The sequence below is a fragment of the Gadus chalcogrammus genome, chromosome 11 (genome assembly GCF_026213295.1).
Source record: "Gadus chalcogrammus isolate NIFS_2021 chromosome 11, NIFS_Gcha_1.0, whole genome shotgun sequence".
Taxonomy (NCBI): domain Eukaryota; kingdom Metazoa; phylum Chordata; class Actinopteri; order Gadiformes; family Gadidae; genus Gadus; species Gadus chalcogrammus.
The window spans coordinates 8780908-8800934 of record NC_079422.1 but is presented as its reverse complement, the minus strand read 5'-3'; the positions used below and the strand labels follow the sequence as shown (position 1 = coordinate 8800934).

At 45.6% G+C, this 20027-nt stretch overlaps 2 protein-coding genes across 6 annotated transcripts in view; both read right to left on the bottom strand.

Annotated features, from left to right (window-relative positions):
* LOC130391608 (C-type lectin domain family 12 member B-like) overlaps positions 1–4609 on the bottom strand; it is a 34593-nt gene extending 29984 nt beyond the window's left edge. Inside the window, exons 1-6 of one of the 5 annotated variants that reach the window (XM_056601826.1) lie at positions 4452–4609; positions 4127–4219; positions 3624–3959; positions 1455–1606; positions 935–1047; positions 257–850 (exon numbers count right to left, since the gene is read on the bottom strand). In XM_056601826.1, coding sequence (XP_056457801.1) covers positions 688–850; positions 935–1047; positions 1455–1606; positions 3624–3959; positions 4127–4219; positions 4452–4545 — 951 coding nt within the window. In that variant the 5' untranslated portion in view covers positions 4546–4609 and the 3' untranslated portion in view covers positions 257–687. The other 4 variants (XM_056601825.1, XM_056601824.1, XR_008896927.1 and 1 more) reach the window with 4 other exon arrangements.
* A 7143-nt stretch (positions 4610–11752) lies between these two features.
* Positions 11753–12826, bottom strand: LOC130391731 (4-galactosyl-N-acetylglucosaminide 3-alpha-L-fucosyltransferase 9-like). Its single transcript, XM_056601982.1, has one exon. It carries the CDS (start codon positions 12824–12826, stop codon positions 11753–11755), a length of 1074 nt encoding a protein of 357 aa, XP_056457957.1.
* Between the last annotated feature and the right edge of the window lie 7201 nt (positions 12827–20027).

Here is a 20027-nt window from a genome sequence, read left to right as displayed (position 1 = left end):
GGTCACCATATTGACCATAGTGTGAAGGTGACCATATTGACTGGCCTATTCAGGGCTGGTATCCGCTTTTCACACACAGGCCACCTCAATCAGCCTCAATCTGACCAGTTGAAGACGGATAGAAATAGGTCTCTGTCGGTCGCCAGCTGTGAGTGATAAGACATAATATCAAAATATCAAATAAAGAATTTTAGAACTTAGGCCTAAAACATGATCAATACCTTCGAAAATAGTGCATTACGTTGTAGTTTTTTTTATCATTGTGTACACACACACGCACGCACACACAGACAGACCGGAGTGACATGTAAAACAAGTTTATTTAAAAGGTTATCACAGATACAATCTCAAACAAAATCCATTACTTGTATGGAAAGATGAAAGTCGACACATATTCCCATTCGTTATATTCTTTCCATTCATGTTTGCCAATGAAAATGGAACACGAACAAGAAAATATTACCAAGTAGGTAAAAACATGAGCATAATTCCTACAGTTTGTAGGCTTATACCGTATATTTTCAATTCATTATTTATGGGGTATATTTTCTTATTATCTCACTTTTCATTTTAATTCCTTAAAATCATTTGACAAATTCGTCATATTTGAAATCCTGGTAATGAAATGGTAAATTCTGATGATTTTCCAGAATTAAACACGACGCTACATACACTGCGTGTTTACTGTTAACCTTTATTTAGGACAGGTTTTTTCTCACAAAGCCAGTGGTTCATATTCCCACAGAAGGTGCTTCTCAAGGCATTTATTTCCATCTCCTTTTGGTCCAAGTATGCGCAGGTCCTCATCCTGCGATTGCGTAACTCCGAAAAATGGTTTTCTTCGTCATCCCTAAACATGTAGGCAAATAAGGATTTTTAATTAAGCCATTACAATGCAGTGTTCTAGTGAAGTATACGTTGCGTTAGGTATTACCCTCTTTCCATCGCCGACCCATCTTCCCAAACAGTGTCCAATTCTCCAGCCCTTGATTGCAGCAGGCCGATCCAAACTCTATCTACTAAAAATCCAATCGTAAGGATCAGCTTCTGTCAAGACAGATGGACAATCGCTTTATGAGGAACACTTAACATCACAGAGTCCATTGTTACAGTGTAATTAAATAACATTTGTTACAACATGTAACAGCCCGCATCCTCAATGTTATAATGTTATGGAACAGTCTGTAACTAACTTCGCTATGTGGTTCGGGCTAGCCACCACTTACAGGCCGTTATGACATAAGAAGTTCATACCGTTACATATGAAGTAGGCTACATGTTCTTATGTTATCAGCATGTTGACACACACACACACACACACACACACACACACACACACACACACACACACACACACACACACACACACACACACACACACACACACACACACACACACACACACACACACACACACACACACACACACACACACACACACACACACACACAACCTGCTCTTGCTGGCTGTTCACAGTCACCAGATGTGCTCCTCGAACCAGACAGTCTTGACGGGCCGAGTCCCAGGTGCCTTTACTGGAGGAGAGCAAGTAACAGCTGGACTGCTCTGAGGTCCATTCTGGTGGACAGCTTGGGATGCTTGGGTCTGGTCAGGATTCAGACGGAGCAGAACGCAATTAGAGGCTACAGTTCTGAACGGAACTACACCTGTGTACTTTGAGTCACAATAGACCCACACAGGTGTCACTCATAAGGCCAATTAGGGGTCTGCTCCTTTTATGCACCAGGGGCAACGTAGAGTTGCGTTGATTTTTTTATTTGTATTTTCTTTTTTTGTAGTTTTAATAACAGCCCCTTGGTAAATGTAGTTACTAACTGTATGTTCAAAAGTGTTTCGGCTCAATCTAAAAGGTTTAACAAATGCTATCTCCTCCTCGACTGAATGTTTGTACATGCACAGGCTTGATGCGCTCCACTTTACTACAGCGTTTCTACAGCTCGATGCGTTTTCGCAATGAGTCCGTCTTTGTGGATATTGCTGAAACGCATCAAAGGAAAACGGAAGGGGAAAAGATAGTTTTCGCCCGTGTGGATGGGGCCTAAATAACAGAACAGCTGTGATTCGTCATAGGTATGAGTTAGATAATCATAGCTGTGATTCAGCTCCTCAAACGCTATTTATTTAGTTACATTTTATTTCCCTGTTATGTAAATAAAATACAAACAAAGTAACACTTCTGTAGAATAGTCAGTAATATAGGCCTATATTTTCAATATCATATATACTACTTGACACTTTAGTCACGAAACTTTAAAACAACCTGTGGTCAATATTAATTGACCATTTTATAAAAAGCGGAAATAACCATTATTTGAAAGCACTAACATAGGGGTGAGGGTTATGGTTAACGTTACCGTTAACCCTAACCATATTAAATCATTTATAAATAACATTAGTTATTTATTTGTATTTGAACGCTGTTCTGACGAATGATATGTAGGCCTACATTTGTTAGTTAGTTAATGCATTAAATAATGTCCAACAATGGTTATTTAACGTACCATTCAGGGCTGTACAGTGCGACAGCTTTGATCGCATTTGCTATTGAAATATATAGCCTAACGTGCGAAGATAAATACAAGTCCACTCGCACCGGTGCGAAAGGGTGAGAAGGACCCGTGCCGAAAAAAATACGTCTTTCTGTACGACTTTCAATGGCACTGCTAAGCGCGAGTGTGTGGGAGGCTGGGAGCATGATGGGAGCGATGCATGTAGGGAAATGTATTTTGAATTATAGGCTCGCCAGTTCCGCTGAACTACAAAAAAACTTAATTTCGCGAACATTCACACGTTGAGGAAGAGGCTTTGTAACGGTCGCGGGAATTTCACTTTTAAGCAAAACAGAAAAATGAAAAGGTATTTCTCTGTATTCGGAAGTTCTTCTTCATCAAATAAAGATGGAAACTTGGAAAAAAATCCACGTATGGAAGAGATTGACTCGGCGACCACAAGCACGGAACCGGCACCTTCGGACGAAGCCGACTCCACCCATGACTCCGTCTCGGCCAACGGGAAAACTTACAGGTTTAACCCCCAGTGGTTAAAAACGTTCAATTGGCTGGTCTACGACCAATCCAAGAAGTCTATATTGTCTAATTTGTAATAATTACTTAATTTTGTTGAATGTGTTCACCACTTCTGGCTGCTGATGTTTTAAAAGAGGCTCTCATAGTCACTTTACTATTTAATATGTTCATTGTCACTTTAACTGTTGTTAAATTTGTTCATATTGTTTTACTTTTGTATACACACGTCCTATTCTGTTCACATAGTTGTACCTGAATAATATTTATTTTTTGACTATAGTATGTGTGCTACCAAAATTATTTTTGTGCTACCATTTAAAAAAGTAAGCGTACAGCCCTGCCATTATGTAAAGTGTTACACATACTGTGAAATATCTCAACTGTGCGTAATGTAAAAAATATTTTTTGCAATCAGAATTGTATTGCTCCCATAGGCCTAGATACAATTGCTGTATTATTTTGTACTCGTAATATTTTAATCTCTTTTGTTAAATGTAACATACAATCCAGGATGTAATTTAATAAATTCAATTATTCATAAATAATACAATCTTTTTGGACCTAATAAAACTCACCCAGTTTGGAAATGTGCATGAGCAGCCTGTTTCTCTGCCGCTGGAGTTCCATTCCCACATTTCTCTGGCGGGAGATCTGGTCCTTGAGTTCATCTCTTTCTCGGACCACCATGTTGTAGAAATCCTTTTTTTGGATGTAGATCTCCACATCTGGGCGGCAGATCCGATCGCCCAGAGCCAGGCTGCAGTCTCTGAACTTGGCCTCTAGATTGTCGTGTGCTCTTTGTAGCATCTGCCTCTGACTTATCAAGTGAAATCTCATTGAAACCAAGTCTTTGACGGCCCAATCCGTAGTGGCGTTGGCAGCACAGTTACGGCCGAAGCTGAAATCCTCGGCTAGGAAGGGAAGACACACATCCGGCCAGAGGTTCCTCTTAGTGAGGCAGGTTCAACGCCAAAGAGATCTCAGCCTTGAACCTTGGCTTCTCATAAACCTAACCCTTTTTCTCTTATACAGTTTGCTGAGAAAATGTGATATTACAGATGGATATAGGCCTACTTACAGGTTTTATGAAGGCGCAGTGAAATGTTGAGGGTGGCTTGTAGAACGCAGAGAAGACCCAAACTTATACCAACCACTCTGCAAACTCCCAATGCTGTTTGATAAACGTCATGCACATGCATCGACATATACATGAAAAGTACACATTTTGATGTGCCACATTTAAACATTTTGATCCTCAAACTATACCCCGCCCCCACTTCGACCAAAGAGTAAAGCAACATAATACCAGGAGACTCACTTTAAATTAAATAGTGATAAACAGGCCTATTATGAAATTAATGGTACAACCTGATAGTGCCTTTGAAAAAAAAAAACTTGTTTACCAGAAACACAGCTCGATTTCTCAGTTTCCCTTGCATCTTCATCATTTGATGAAGAGGAAGGGGCGTTAATGTAGTCCGACTCAGTCTGCTGCATCGTTTCACACTGTTCAAGGTGTGTGTTTATCACAGAGATAGATAGAGGAATTCTTTCTCTGTTGGTGACTTATTTCTGGGTGGAGGATGTGGCACTTCCCTCTGCATCTGTGTCTGCATAGTTTGTCAATAACATGTTGAAATATTCCATCACCATCATGTCCCATGAGGAAATATATTGTTGTACTTTTTCTCTGACCACAGATATTTACAACGGGGGGTTTCAAGGCTCAATAGACTGATCTCATCCATCTTTTTCTTAAATGCGTAAATACAGTGACAAAGAAAAGAATGTGAACCTTTTGGAATTTCATTGTTTTCTGAATAAATTTGGGCTTTCAGTGTCAAGCTGGAGGGCCCTATCTTGCATCCGGCGCAAGTGACTTAGTCACTGGCGCATGTGTCGTTGCTAGTTTACAACTGGCGCAGAGCGTTCTTTTCCCACCACCGCCACTCGCCTGTAAATTAGGGATTGATCATGCGCCCCAAGGGGCGGTTCGGCGGAAGGAGGAGGCGTGTTCTGGCGCAAACGGCATTTTGCCGTTTCTGAATACCATTGCGCTACTGACCATGGTTTAAAGTCAGTGGCGCGTTGTTCAGATGCTATTTTAAGGGCGCATGCATACATCATGCGATGCATACGGATTGCTTGTGCACCTCGCGCATACACTTTGCTTCTCCCATAGCCGCACATTCTTGGTAAATTATTTGGGAAAGAACAGCTGATGCAGCGGTAATAAGTTGTACTTTTAAATCAATGCATCTGCAAACACCGTACAGCAAACACATATTTTCTTGACAGAGACATCGTGTAGGCCTACATGCCCATAACTTTTAGGATTGATGAGTATTTGATCGTGAAAAACATTGTTTTACCGCGAGTGAGTGTTAAAAAGAATGAATGAATGCGGGCTCGCGTGTGTGCTCTGTTTAAACACACACAAACTAAACCGCATAATACAATCAATGGCAATGTCTATTACCGCGGGGACACATGCATATTAGGATAGCATACAATACTGATAAGAAACAATGTTGATATTGTATTCCGTATAGCCTATCATTAAATAGAACCACATTTACCGCATATCATATGTTATATCATGTAGGCCTACGTTTTCTTTGCCGAAATTGATTTGAGGACTCAGTATTTCTGAAGTTGTGAAAGAAAACCCCTTATTCCATGTGTGAATTAGGCCATATTATTTGGCAATAAACTGAGCCATTTGCAGTTTGAAATTCATGTGCATCTGTCTCATCGGAGACTGCAGACGCGCTGTCAAAATATCAACTCGTCCGATTCAAATGCGCTCATGGCTCTTAAAGGGGATGGGAGCTGTCACTCTCATTGGTTTGTTGGACGTTACGCCCAAACCACACCTACGGGTAACTAGGCTGCTTCAGACCAACCCTTTTGACACTTGCGCCGCGACGCAAGTGTCATTTATCCGCCTGTAAAATAGCGATAGCGCCGTAGAACCGCCCACAAAGCTACTTGCGCTTTGCGCTTCCCACTTGCGTTTCAGACCATTAAAATAGGGCCCTGAATGTCAAGCTGGCACAATTTCGCAAAACCCTAAAAACAGTGGTTACTACCGATATATTAAACATAGACTCCTGTTAGAATTGAACAGCAAAGACGGATGTTAAGTCAACAACAACAGAATTTATTACAGCAATTAAAAATTCCAAAAATACACGCGCAGCCAAAATGTACCGATCAAACGCCACGTCACAAGGCATACAATAAAATCTAATGATTCCATTACTCTTGTGTGGGAGGTCCCTTTCGAACTGCATCCTCTGTCTCCTTCTCATTTTAATTCTACCATTTTGGTTAATATGTCCTCACATTGATGAATGACAGAAGACATACTGTACATGAATCACGCTGAGAATAGCGGGGGTCTGAACATTTCTGCTGGCGTTTTTTGTTGCGATTGTTTGCCATAAAGCACTGTAGGCGCTTTTGTGAGCCTGTGATGAAGTTCACTATTTAAAGGACTGTGTGGACAGTCACGAACATCCCTTTTTTTATACATAATTAATTTTTGAGATTATGAGCATAACAGAATACAGAGCACCTCAAGTTAAATTGAAACATTCTGTGAAATAAGGTACGAAGAAAGAGACAGTTTACCCCCGACTCCCATCCCCCCACCCCCTTCCCTCCCTTACAGAGAAGTATCAATGAAATATGGTATAATGGGCTTTGATACAGGTATTAATGGTAGTGAATCGGCCATGCATGCCTTAACATATACAGAAAGATACGTATACAAGTCATGCATGCTCATTTGGTTACAAAGACACAAAATAAAATAACACTAACAGCACTAAAATGAAAAAAAATAATATCAGTAAAAAATATATATATTATAATAATAATAAAAGAAATATAAAAAAAAATGTGCTCCAAACTACTGCCTATTGGGGGGGGGGGGTATAACTAGGTTGTCTAGACATCAGGGTCAATGTCTATGTGGAGAGATCTGACATGACCCAGGAAAGGTTGCCAGATTTTATGGAATTTGCGTTCTGAGAATCAAGTGTGTTTAATTTTCTCTAATCGTTCGAAATGAAGGGCATCCTTTATCCATTGAGAGTGAGTTGGGGGAAAAGGGTTTTTCCAATGCAACAGAATTGCACGCCTTGCCAGCATTGCGAGAAAGGCAACAAGCTCAGCAAAATAGGAGGGCAGTGAGAGGCCAATGGGAAAGACACCAAACAGGGCGAGTAATGGTGAGGGTTGGATGTTGGCAGATGTGATGCCTGAGAGGGAGTCAAAGACGCAAGTCCAGAAAGGAGCATGGGTGGGGCAAGACCAGAACATGTGACTGAGATTGGCTGGTTGTTGCCGACATTTATCACAGTTTGGATCAATGTCATGGTAGATATGAGCAAGCTTACTTTTAGACCAGTGAACTCTGTGAACCACTTTGCACTGTAAAACCCCATGACGATTACAGATAGACGATGAGTTGACCCACCTCATGGCATGCTCCCATGCGACTGGACCTATATCTTCCCAAAGCTCCGCAGACCAAGCATTGCGCAAAGCATCAGCGGTTGTCGTCTGACTTTTGAGAAGAGTATTGTACAGTATTGTAATGGTACCTTTGAGATTGGGGTTAACAACATCAAATATTGTATCAACAAGAGTGGGGGGACGGAGGGCAGGGAAGCCAGGAAAATTATTACGAACAAAATCTCTTGACTTGCAACTATCTAAAGAAATGAGTGGGCCTCAAATTGAAGGTCTGAGTTAGCTGGTCGAAGGAAGCAAATATGCCACTAATGTAAATCCCTAGGTCTTTCCAAATCAAAAATCCTTGTCAATAGCTGAAGGAGTGAACAGAGGGTTAGAATGTACTGGGGCCGAGACAGGTACCATCTGTAGCCCAAAGTGCCGCCCAAACAGATTCCAGATTTTAAGGCAGTTCTTCACTACAACACTACTGGTGTGCGTGGTTGGAGACGAAGTCGGGGGGAGGAACAACAGCAACATCAGAGAAAAGGGACCACATGAGGCTTCCTCAACCTGCAGCCATGATGGAGGTTGGCTGTTGGTGCTACACCAATACAATATTGTTCTAATGTTTGCAGCCCAATAGTAAAGCAAAAAGTTAGGGAGAGCTATTCTGCCCAACTGTTTAGGTTTTTGTAGAATTTCATTTCCTCTCCTGGAACCGTCACCTTATCGTGGTGGAGAGGTTTGCGTGTCCCTGTGAACCTGAGGGCTGTGTTGTCTGGAGCCTTGTGCTCCTGGTAGGGTCTCTCATGGCAGAGTGGTCTCAGGCGAGGGGCCAGACTAAGAATGGTTCAAAAATCCTCAATGAATATCGAAAAAAGAGGAGATGTGACCCGGCCCGGAGGAAGCCCGGGGCCCCCGTCTGGAGCTAGGCCCAGACGGAGGGCTCGATGGCGAGCGCCTGGTGGCCGGGTTTGCCACGGAGCCCGGTCGGGCACAGCCCGAACAAACTACGTGGCACCCCCCCTCTCTTCATCTCATGGGCCCACCACCTGTGGGAAGACCCGTTGGGGTCGGGTGCGCAGCCACATGGGTGGCAGCGAAGGTCAGGGGTCTCGACGGACCAGACCCGGGCGGCAGAAGCTAGCTCTGGGGACGTGGAACGTCACCTCGCTGTGGGGAAAGGAACCGGAGCTTGTGAGGGAGGTGGAGCGCTATCAGTTAGATCTGGTGGGGCTTACCTCCACGCACAGTCTCAGCTCTGGTACCGTACTCCTGGATAAGGGTTGGACTCTATTCTTCTCCGGAGTTGCCAAGGGCGTGAGGCGCCGGGCGGGTGTGGGGATACTCATAAATCCCCGGCTGAGCGCCGCGGTGTTGGAGTTTACCCCGGTAGACGAGAGGGTCGCCTCCCTGCGCCTAAGGGTTGTAGGGGGGAAAACTCTGACTGTTGTTTGTGCGTATGCACCAAACAGCAGTTCAGAGTACTCGGCCTTCTTGGAGACCCTGAATGGAGTCCTGTATGGGGCTCCAGTAGGGGACTCCGTAGTTCTGCTGGGTGACTTCAACGCCCACGTGGGCAACGATGGAGACACCTGGAGAGGCGTGGTGGGGAGGAACGGCCTCCCTGATCTAAACCCGAACGGTCGTTTGTTATTGGACTTCTGTGCTAGTCATGGATTATCCATAACAAACACCATGTTCGAACATAAGGGTGCTCATAAGTGTACCTGGTACCAGAGTACCCTAGGCCGAAGATCAATGATCGATTTTGTGATCGTGTCATCTGATCTGAGGCCGCATGTTTTGGACACTCGGGTAAAGAGAGGGGCGGAACTGTCAACCGACCACCATCTGGTTGTGAGTTGGATCAGGGAATGGGGGAAATTTCCGGATAGACCTGGTAAGCCCAAACGCGTAGTGCGGGTGAACTGGGAACGTCTGGAGGAGGCCCCCGTCCTAGGTATCTTCAACTCACACCTCCGGCGGAGTTTTTCTAGCATTCCTGTGGAGGTTGGGGACATTGAGCCGGAGTGGGCTGTGTTCAAAGCCTCCATTGCTGAAGCTGCGGTGGCTAGCTGTGGCCTCAGGGTCTTAGGCTCCTCAAGGGGCGGTAACCCTCGGACACCGTGGTGGACACCGGTGGTCAGGGAAGCCGTCCGATTGAAGAAGGAGGCCTTCCGGGATATGATATCCTGGAGGACTCCTGACTCGGTTGCAGGGTACCGACAGGCCCGAAGGGCTGCAGCTGCTGCCGTGTCGGAGGCTAAGCAGCGGGTGTGGGAGAAGTTCGGAGAGGCCATGGAGAAGGACTTTCGGTCGGCACCAAAGTGTTTCTGGAAGACTATCCGGCACCTCAGGAGGGGGAAACGGGGAACCGTCCAAGCTGTGTACAGTAAGGAGGGGACTCTGTTGACCTCAACTGAGGAGGTCGTCGGACGTTGGAAGGAACACTTTGAGGAACTCCTGAACCCGAATAACACGCCCTCTATGTTGGAGGCAGAGCTCGAGGTTGATGGTGTTTCGTCGTCAATTTCCCTGGTGGAGGTCACTGAGGTAGTCAAACATCTCCGCAGTGGCAAAGCCCCAGGGATTGATGAGATCCAGCCAGAAATGCTAAAGGCTCTGGGTGTTGAGGGGCTGTCATGGTTGACACGCCTATTCAACATCGCGTGGGAGTCGGGTACAGTGCCAAAGGAGTGGCAAACCGGGGTGGTGGTTCCCCTGTTCAAAAAGGGGGACCAGAGAGTGTGTGCCAATTACCGGGGTATCACACTTCTCAGCCTCCCTGGTAAAGTCTACTCCAAGGTACTGGAAAGGAGGGTTCGGCCGGTCGTCGAACCTCAGATTGAAGAGGAACAATGCGGTTTTCGCCCCGGACGTGGAACTACGGACCAGCTCTTCACTCTTGCAAGGATCCTGGAGGGGGCCTGGGAGTATGCCCATCCGGTCTACATGTGTTTTGTGGATCTGGAGAAGGCGTATGACCGGGTCCCCCGGGAGAAACTGTGGGAGGTGCTGCGGGAGTATGGGGTAAAGGGGTCTATCCTCAGGGCCATCCAATCCCTGTACTCCCAAAGCGAGAGCTGTGTTCGCGTCCTCGGCAGCCAGTCAGTTTCGTTCTCGGTGGGTGCTGGGCTCCGCCAGGGCTGCGCCTTGTCACCAATCCTGTTTGTGATATACATGGACAGGATATCGAGGCGTAGTCGTGGTGGGGAGGGGTTGCAGTTCGGTGGTCTGAGGATCTCGTCACTGCTTTTTGCGGATGATGTGGTCCTCATGGGATCATCGGCCTGTGACCTTCAGCACTCACTGGATCGGCTGGCGGCCGAGTGTGAAGCGGCTGGGATGAGGATCAGCACCGCTAAATCTGAGGCCATGACTCTTAGCAGGAAACCGATGGATTGCTTACTCCGGGTAGGAAATGAGTCCTTAGCCCAAGTGAAGGAGTTCAAGTACCTCGGGGTCTTGTTCGCGAGTGAGGGTACTATGGAACGTGAGATTGGCCGGAGAATCGGAGCAGCGGGGGCGGTATTGCGTTCGCTTTACCGCACCGTTGTGACGAAAAGAGAGCTGAGCCGCAAGGCAAAGCTCTCGATCTACCGGTCGATCTTCGTTCCTATCCTCACCTATGGTCATGAGGGCTGGGTGATGACCGAAAGGACGAGATCGCGGGTACAAGCGGCCGAGATGAGTTTTCTCAGAAGGGTGGTTGGCGTCTCCCTTAGGGATAGGGTGAGAAGCTCAGCCATCCGTGAGGAACTCGGATTAGAGCCGCTGCTCCTTTACTTAGAAAGGAGTCAGCTGAGGTGGTTCGGGCATCTGGTAAGGATGCCCACTGGGCGCCTTCCTTGGGAGGTGTTTCAGGCACGTCCAGTGGGGAGGAGACCTCGGGGAAGACCCAGGACTAGGTGGAGAGATTATATCTCAACACTGGCCTGGGAACGCCTCGGGATCCCCCCGTCAGAGTTGGTCAATGTGGCCCGGGAAAGGGAAGTCTGGGGCCCCCTGCTTGAGCTGCTCCCCCCGCGACCCGACCCCGGATAAGCGGAAGAAAATGAGATGAGATGAGATGAGAATTTCATTTTTGATCCTAGGGGTGCTTTTGTTCCAAATAAATTGTGAGAGTGAGCTATCAAGAGAATGGGAAAGGTTTTAGGGAGGAAAATAGGTATACATTAGAAGAGATACAAGAACTTGGGCCCCCTGTTGGAGACCTCTGCCCTACATGAAGCAATCATCTGCTTGAATGGTACCACCCATACAGATTATGAACAACGCTATATCGATTGTCCCTCGATATGTGGTCACAGGCCAAGCAGGTGGGTTGCGTGAACTCGTTTTTAATGGTCAGAAGATGCGGCGTGGCGGTGTAAAACCGCCTCCAAGCAAAGTACTTCATGTACTTATCGTCGTTCTTGTCCAACTCGAGCAGGTATTGGGCCATCGCCTTGGCATCGGGAAAGTCATTGACATGAATGAAAGAATCACCCGGCATGAACTCTTCATAATTGTCTCTAGGCATCCCCAAAACGATTGGCACAGTTCCCGAAGACAAGGGTCCGTTCATCTTCTCTGTTATGTAGTCTTTGTGGGCAGAGTTCTCAAAAGCCAAGTAAAACTTGCAACTCTGCATTGTCGGGTAATAACGTTCCGCTGGCAGTGGCACAGAAAACCCAAGACCAAAGACATCCACTTTGATATGCTTGGTGAGCTCTTTGTAGTATGCTGTTCTGACCCTCGAACCAGCAGACCACATGTTACTAACCATCCAGCACACCAGTCTGTCCTTCTTGGGCAAAACAAAGTGGTCATCTGGTTCATCCTTTATCACAACGTCATACCGCGCAATGATGTCAGCATCTCTTCTATAACTCAACGTCAGGTTGAATATATTATTTATTCCTGGGAGCTTGAGTGTGTTTGATGGCGACTCCACGTTGTACCAGATCCACTTCTGTCGTTGTGGGCGGGATTCTTGTGGCATGTGGGCCACACTGCGTATATTCTTCTGATAGAACATGACCGCGTCCGCCTGCTGGTATAAGGATCTGTTGTATGTCAGATCACAGCTTGAGATATTATAATATTTCTTGCAATCATTGAAGTCAAATTTGATATTCAAAGGTATGGCCCAGATTAACAGCAGGGGCTTCTTAGGAGTCTGTTCTCTCACTACACTGGTGTAGTTTGCAAATAGACGTCCGTCCGATGAGCAGTTGAACACGGAGGGTTGAATGTAAAGAAAGTACACATAAGTGGTGCACCCCAGTATGAGAACAGCTGCCAAGACACTTCGTGACCACGTCATCTTTGTCCACCTTGGATTCTGCTAAGGAATCAGAGGAATGAATGAATTATAAACAAGAAAAAAAAAATATATAGGTATTTTTGTTCATCATTTTTTCTGGTTGCCCGCAGAAGGCTGGCACCCTTTACTAAAAGTCTGGATGCAGACCATGATAAATACCAAACACATCAACAACTCACCTTTGAATGAGATTTTCCCTGCCAATGATGAATTAGATCGGCTAGTATTATTTCCGATCAGTGCTTGTCATTATACAGGTAGGAGGCAAATGACAACTGGTTAGGGCCAGGGTGTGTTTGGCTTTGTGTTGATGGTAATGTGCTGTATGTGGCCAGCAATACGTGCCCTTCCCCTTTGAGGGACACTCCCACAAAGTAGCCTATGTGGCTACAATACATGTCCGCAGGTATTGCTGCCCCTTACATTCCTTAAACGAACCGGGGTAGGCGGCTCATCGCCACCAACACACTTGATCTTTAATCCAAATATGTGGATAGTTTTATTTGACGTTGTTTTTAACGATGGATTTGTAGTGAAATGACTTGTAAAGGTTATTGACCAATCAGCGTATCAATCAAATATTGAACCATGCTGTGGAATAACAACAATTCAGCAGAAAAAAAAATAAAGAGGGGTTATATATAGCTGAATAGGTATTTGCAATTGCAGAGGTTTACTCGAGACAGCTTATTTGTTTAGACGTTTGCTGCCGCCAGCTGTCTGACAACAGGTTGGCCAACTCTAGAGCTGGACTGGTTTGAGGGTCAAACAAAAAAACTGGGGGCAGGCAACAAAAGGCTCAACTACAACAACCTTATTTCAACAACCCATTCGTCGTTCCTAACTTATTGTTGGCGGACACATGATCCAGGGAGGACTCGAAAATTATTTTGAGCTTCGATTCCATGTCTGTATAACACTTGTTCAGGTTATGGGAAAATGTTTTCCTGAAAGAAGAATATCTCTGTCTGCAAAAAGAAAATGCCTCACTGTAAAATCCACAAACAGGATAAACTAGGCTATGAGGAGGTCAATCAGTAGCAACACACAAGTTTCAAACACAGGCTTTGGGAAACATGAGAACAAAAATTAATGGATCAATGAAAGATATAAAAAGGTCACTTTATCCCATACAATTAAAACAGAAATGCAACACATGCTGTTACTTTATGCAGTCCAATGGCTGAATGAACCTGATCTATTTCGCAAGCTATGAGTGGGGGTAACACCAGGGGCGGGCCGTACTATTAGGCAAACCAGGCATTTGCCTGGAGCCCCGGGCCCCATAGAAGGTTTTTGGGGCCCCCAATTTTTTTTTTTTACCTTTATTTTTCCCGATAAAACATCAAGAACAGTTTCTTATTTACAATATTGATCTGGTCAAGAGGGCCCCAATGCATATATTTTGTCCCCATATTTATTATTTTTATAAAAATCTCTTCACAATAGTAGCATCGGGATGTCTAATTATTACTCATGTTTTGACGATCTTTCCGTGTGCACCCCCCTTCAGTCTGCACTACATGGACTATTCCATGTTACGCGCATCACGCTCATCATGCGTATGCGGAAATTATGTCAAATTCAAAACAGTAAGCGGTAAGAGAGAGAGAGAGAGAAATCGAGTGAGACATAAATCGAGTGAAACATGAAGCGATCGTACGAAAGCGGGTCACATAAAAAGAAAGACCAAAGGCAGGACTTTCTTTCAAAGCTGCCAAAGCTATCCAGCTGTTTTACAGCCACCGCAGTGGCAGCGGGACCGTCGGCGGATCAAGAGCAGCCGTCAACGTCGTTTGCTGTCACGTTACTGCTCCTTTCATTCCAAGTGGCTCTGGCTCAGCCAGCAGCGATGCTAATGACGTGTGTCAACAAACTGACGGAGATGATGCACAACTGGTAGTGAATATTTCTCACTCTCCTTCTTCCACTTTGGTTATTGAAATTTATGACAATAACGATAACAATGACTGCGAGACACATATTCCTGTGGATGACCCAGCACTCTGGCCCAAGCTGCTGTGTCTTGGGCAGGTGCACACATATTCTTGTGGATGACCCAGCACTCTGGCCCAAGGGCCGCAGATTCACAAAAGCATACTATTACATAGTAATGAAAAATGGTGAGAGGGTGAACAGGTCTTGGTTCGTCTACAGTGAAAGTGCAGACCGTGTTTTTTGCTTTTGTTGTTGCCTTTCTGGAAAACAAAAACAACTGAGTGAGGAAGGATTTAAAGACTAGAATAACCTTGCAATGCATCTAATCAACCATGAAAGGTCTGAAGAGCACAGGAAATATAGTGATAAATGGACGCAGCTATCAGTGGGTTTCCAGTAGTGGTTTCCAGTAGCTCACAGCAGATAGCTGCTGTGAGCTACTGGAAACCCTCAGGTAAATGAGGACTTATGGTTAACAGTCAGTGTAATGTGTCAACATAACTAATCTTATTGTTTTGTATGTTATTCTCAATTTGTAAATAGATAATTGACATTTGCATGAAAGAAGGATAGTGACTTTTGTTCATCCCTTGCATGGAGTATCTCATTATGCGATATAAGGTACTGAGACCGGTAGATGCAGGGGCCCCCAAATGACTGTTCGCCTGGAGCCCCCAAAGGGCTAAGTTCGCCACTGGGTAACACGTTACCCGGGCCCCACTGGCCTACACTATCATAGGCTCGGGCCTTGTGCTCAAGCACATCCCCATGTTTGGCTGACATGGGATCAAATTCTCTAGCCTCAAATGACAGAAGCGGACATTAAGCAAAACAATAGTTATGTTAACTAGGGCTGCAACTAACGATTATTTTAATAATAAATTAATCTGTAGATTATTTTTTCGACTAATCGATAAATCGGATAAAAAAAGAAACATTGTTAATTGCCGCATCTTTATTCAAAAACTGAACAGTACTTCAAATTCACATTGCAGGCAGAAAAGTAAAAACACAAGGTTATTGCTCCAACGTCCCGGAACTATTAAAAGTAATATTAAATGATAAAAAAACAAAACAAAAATGGAATAGCACAAAAAAAACATACAATGTATGTCTGATATACATCTATAAATATACAGTATATAAGGGATTTCCATGGTTAACCGGTTAACCGATAAGATCTTTAAACGGAAGATAATAACGGTTAAAAAGAAATTAATCATCTTAGTTTCTCTCAGATGCCAAAATCTCTTCTTTTTTTTCTTTTCTTTTCTTTTTATCACATTAGACACTGTTTGCGACTTTTTTTTTTAGCTAACTAGCTCTATATCCTGCCGATTTTCACATGGATTTAAAAACTGGATTACTATTTTTGACTGACGGGACTTTCTACACCGTCCGGTTGAGTGATTACTACCGCTGCTTTGAAAGACTGTTGATGCACGCGGTGCCGACTCTGAGCTTGGCGTAGTCGTCTAGACTTCGCCTTATAGACTTCCGCCACACACCCTTCTTGGCGATGACCGCTGCAAGACATGAGATCCGCCCCGAAGTTCTGGTCAACTGTGTCAAATGTGACCCAACCTGTGGCGGGCGAGCCACCGCTGTAGTCTGTGCATAAAGAGCAGACCCAGGGGAACCACGGGGTGGGCAGCTGACATCAGCCCCAAAAGGTGCACGATGGACAGTGCGCTGCTGCAAACGTGAAAGCTGGAGAGCGCAGAACGGCATCTCGCCAAGGAGGCGAGAGCCTCGCTGACATCATGGCCGAGTCTAGGCAAAGTCCCAAGTAGACTAGCCGATGGCTAGGGAGCGGGGAGCTCTTTTCCCAGTTAATGGTGAAACCCAAGGAAGAGAGATGATTTATCTCCGTCATGGTGTCTCTGCTCGCAGCTTCTTTTGTGTGTCTTAAATTCAGAAGGTCTTCGAGGTAAAGGTTATCGAGGTAAAGCTTGACAAGCGGCGCAGGAAGCAGATCCGACAGGGCTGACGTGGCGTGCTCCACACCGAGGCAACGAAAGCACGCAGAGTGCCCTTCACCTGGATCACACAACCCTAAGAGACCGCATCTACTCCAGTGATTCCCTAGATGTGCTTTGTCTCCATCAGGTCGCCAAATCTCCATTGCACCATTGCCTTTTAGGGTTGCCGCTGTGAGGACATTTTCACACCGAGTAATACGCTTGTGTCAACACACAAGTATTAGCGGTATAAATGGTATTAACTTTGAAACTAGGTCAACCGCCATCTCCTCCTTCAACTCTCCTCTCACACTCGGTGACAGCGGCTGGCAGCGCCAATTCTCGGCGGCTTATAATGTTCTATATATAATAGTATAATATAATTTTCTGCATCATAATGTCACGGCCAAAAGCTCTGTGCGCCTCCGGACGGCCGTAGCGCGGGGAGCTCACGTAGGGATTGGGCTTCGCGGGGTTTGTTTACCGGCGTTGCTATGGTTACGGGTCTTGTAAGGAAGCGCGCCAATTCTCTTCCGCACAGAGCAGAACTGTGGCCTATTCTACACATTTTAATTTTCTTTATTATATTATTCTGGTCTGGTTGCCATGGCGGCGCGTTGCCATGGCGTTGCGTTGCCATGGCGGCACGTTGCCATGGCGGCGCGTGTACACGCTGCGGCTAAGCACTCCACGTATTACTCTTTAGTTGGTTTCTTAGCAGTTTACTGTTTACTAAATGCCACATGCACAGCCTTACGTAAGATACAGCCAAAACGATTTAATCAGTATCGGTTTGATGCAAGATAGTTGCATCCTGAAGCAAACAAACACCGGACACGACATTCCACCGGAGCTCATCAGACCACCGGGATCCCCGTGGATTACTCTCCCAGCCAGGAAGCGACGGCGGCGTCGAGAGCGCCGGCAGAAGAGGGGCTGTCGATCCGGATTACGAGCTAGGTTAAGCAGACAACCGCACAAGCCTTCATTACCAAGCCTCTTCATCACGAATGCAAGATCACTTCCCAACAAGATCGAAGAGCTGGAACTTACCATATCCACGCAGAAAAACATCCAGGAATGCTGTGTTATGGTGATCACTGAGACGTGGCTCACCCCGACCATCCCGGCTGAGGCTATCAAGCTAGCGGGTCGCAAAGCACACCGAGCCGACAGAACACCAGACTCCGGTAAGAGCAGAGGAGGGGGGCTTTGCACAAACACGAACTGGTGTACAAACGCTGTGACAACGGACACATACTGCTCGCCAGACGTGGAGTATTTATCCGTAAGATGTCGCCCCTTCTATCTGCCACGCGAATTCACAGTTATCATTGTTATCACTTCTGTTTACATACCTCCCGATGCTAACACCAAAAGAGCTTTGGCCTCCTTGTTAACTGCCATTAGCAATCAACAGCATGACCACCCTGATGGAGTCTATGTAATAGCAGGTGACTTTAACAAAGCCAACCTAAAGACTGTGCTCCCCAAATTCCACCAACATGTACACTGTCCAACAAGAGGGCCTAACACACTTGACCATGTCTACAGCAACATCAAGCATGGGCTCAAAGCATCACCCCTACCCCACCTTGGACAGTCTGACCACATCTGATTGTTCATGACTCCAGCATACAGACCACGTATCTGTACAAGCGGACCCACTGTTAAAGTCATACAAGTGTGGCCAGAGGGGGCTTCCAAACAACTGCGGGACTGTTACAGTGACACAGACTGGTCCATATTTGAAGAGGACAACATTGACATCTACTCATCCTCTGTACTGTTCTACATCAAATGCTGCATGGAAAACATCACTACCACAAAACAGATCCGTGTGAAGCCGTGGATGAACAGGGGTGTCCGACTCCTGCTAAAGACACGCAACACTGCTTTCCATTCCGGTGACGTGCAACGGTACAAGACCGCCAGGGCAACCCTGAAGAGGGGAATCATTGATGCTAAAGCAGCATGCAAACAGAAGATCGAGGACCTCTTTAGCAGCTCTGACCCCCGCCGGGCATGGCAGGGGATACGTCACATCACCAGGCAAAACAACAACAGCAGCACTACCAGCGGAAGTGCCTTTGAGGCGGAGCAACTGAACCGGTTCTTCGCCCGCTATGAGGTGGAGGGAATGACAACCACCAGTCCGGCTCCAGACACCAACAGACAGACCCTCGTCCTTCAGGCTGCTGACGTCATCCGCACTCTCCGCAGGATCAACACATGGAAGGCAGCCGGCCCAGATGGGGTCCCAGGACGGGTCTTCAGAGACTGTGCTGCAGAGTTAGGTGAAGTATTCACAAATATCTTCAATCTCTCTCTATCACAGTACACTGTCCCCACCTGCCTGAAAACATCCATCATAGTTCCAGTTCCCAAACAGACTTCAATAACATCTTGTTTTTTGAGTGTTTTGAAAGACTGGTTCTACAACACATCAAAGCTGCCCTACCACCCACTTTGGATCCTCATCAATTTGCACATCGAGCCAACAGGTCAACAGACGATGCAATCTCCACGACCCTCCACTCCGTTCTGCGCCACCTGGAGCTGCAGGGGACCTATGCACGGCTACTGTTTGTGGACTACAGCTCTGCATTTAATACCATCGTCTCCAGCAGACTGTTCTCCAAGATGTCCTCCCTGGGTATACCACTCAACCTCTGCCTTTGGATTAAGGACTTCCTGACAAACAGGCCACAGGCGGTCAGAATGGGCCCGCACCTTTCCCCCACTCTGTTTTTTATCTGTTTGAACTGCTGCCCTCAGGGAAATGTTACAGGTCCATCAAAACACGCACCACAAGATTCATGAACAGTTTCTATCCCAAAGCAGTCACCATACTTAACTCTGACCTGAGAATAAATCCACTAGTTCCGACTAGTTGCGTATTAATCAGTGACGTCCACATGTAATGCAATGCTCAGCACTTTACATATTTGTACTACTATTTTAAGGCATACTATTTTTAGGCATACAATGGCACTAAGTTAACGGTATAGTGTATGACGACATGAATGTAGTGAGTGAACGAAATGTTGAATGTATTTTCTTCATTTATTTACTATTTATTATGTTACCTTTTTAAATGAGACCAGTATGTGAGTGCACTGAATTTCGTTGTACTTCTGTGCAATGACAAATAAATATATCTTATCTTATCTTATTCATTTTTACTGAATTTGTTTTTTATTACTGAAAAAAATAAAAAAAATAAAAAACTCAGTGTTGCCGGTGTGCAACACCGAGTAATCGGTGTTGGCCTCAACGCCGGTAACACTGTTAATACCGTA

What these genes read in the sequence shown, in the direction of transcription:
- LOC130391731 (XM_056601982.1), bottom strand. Translation starts at nt 12,826, where the DNA reads ATGACGTGGTCACGAAGTGTCTTGGCAGCTGTTCTCATACTGGGGTGC.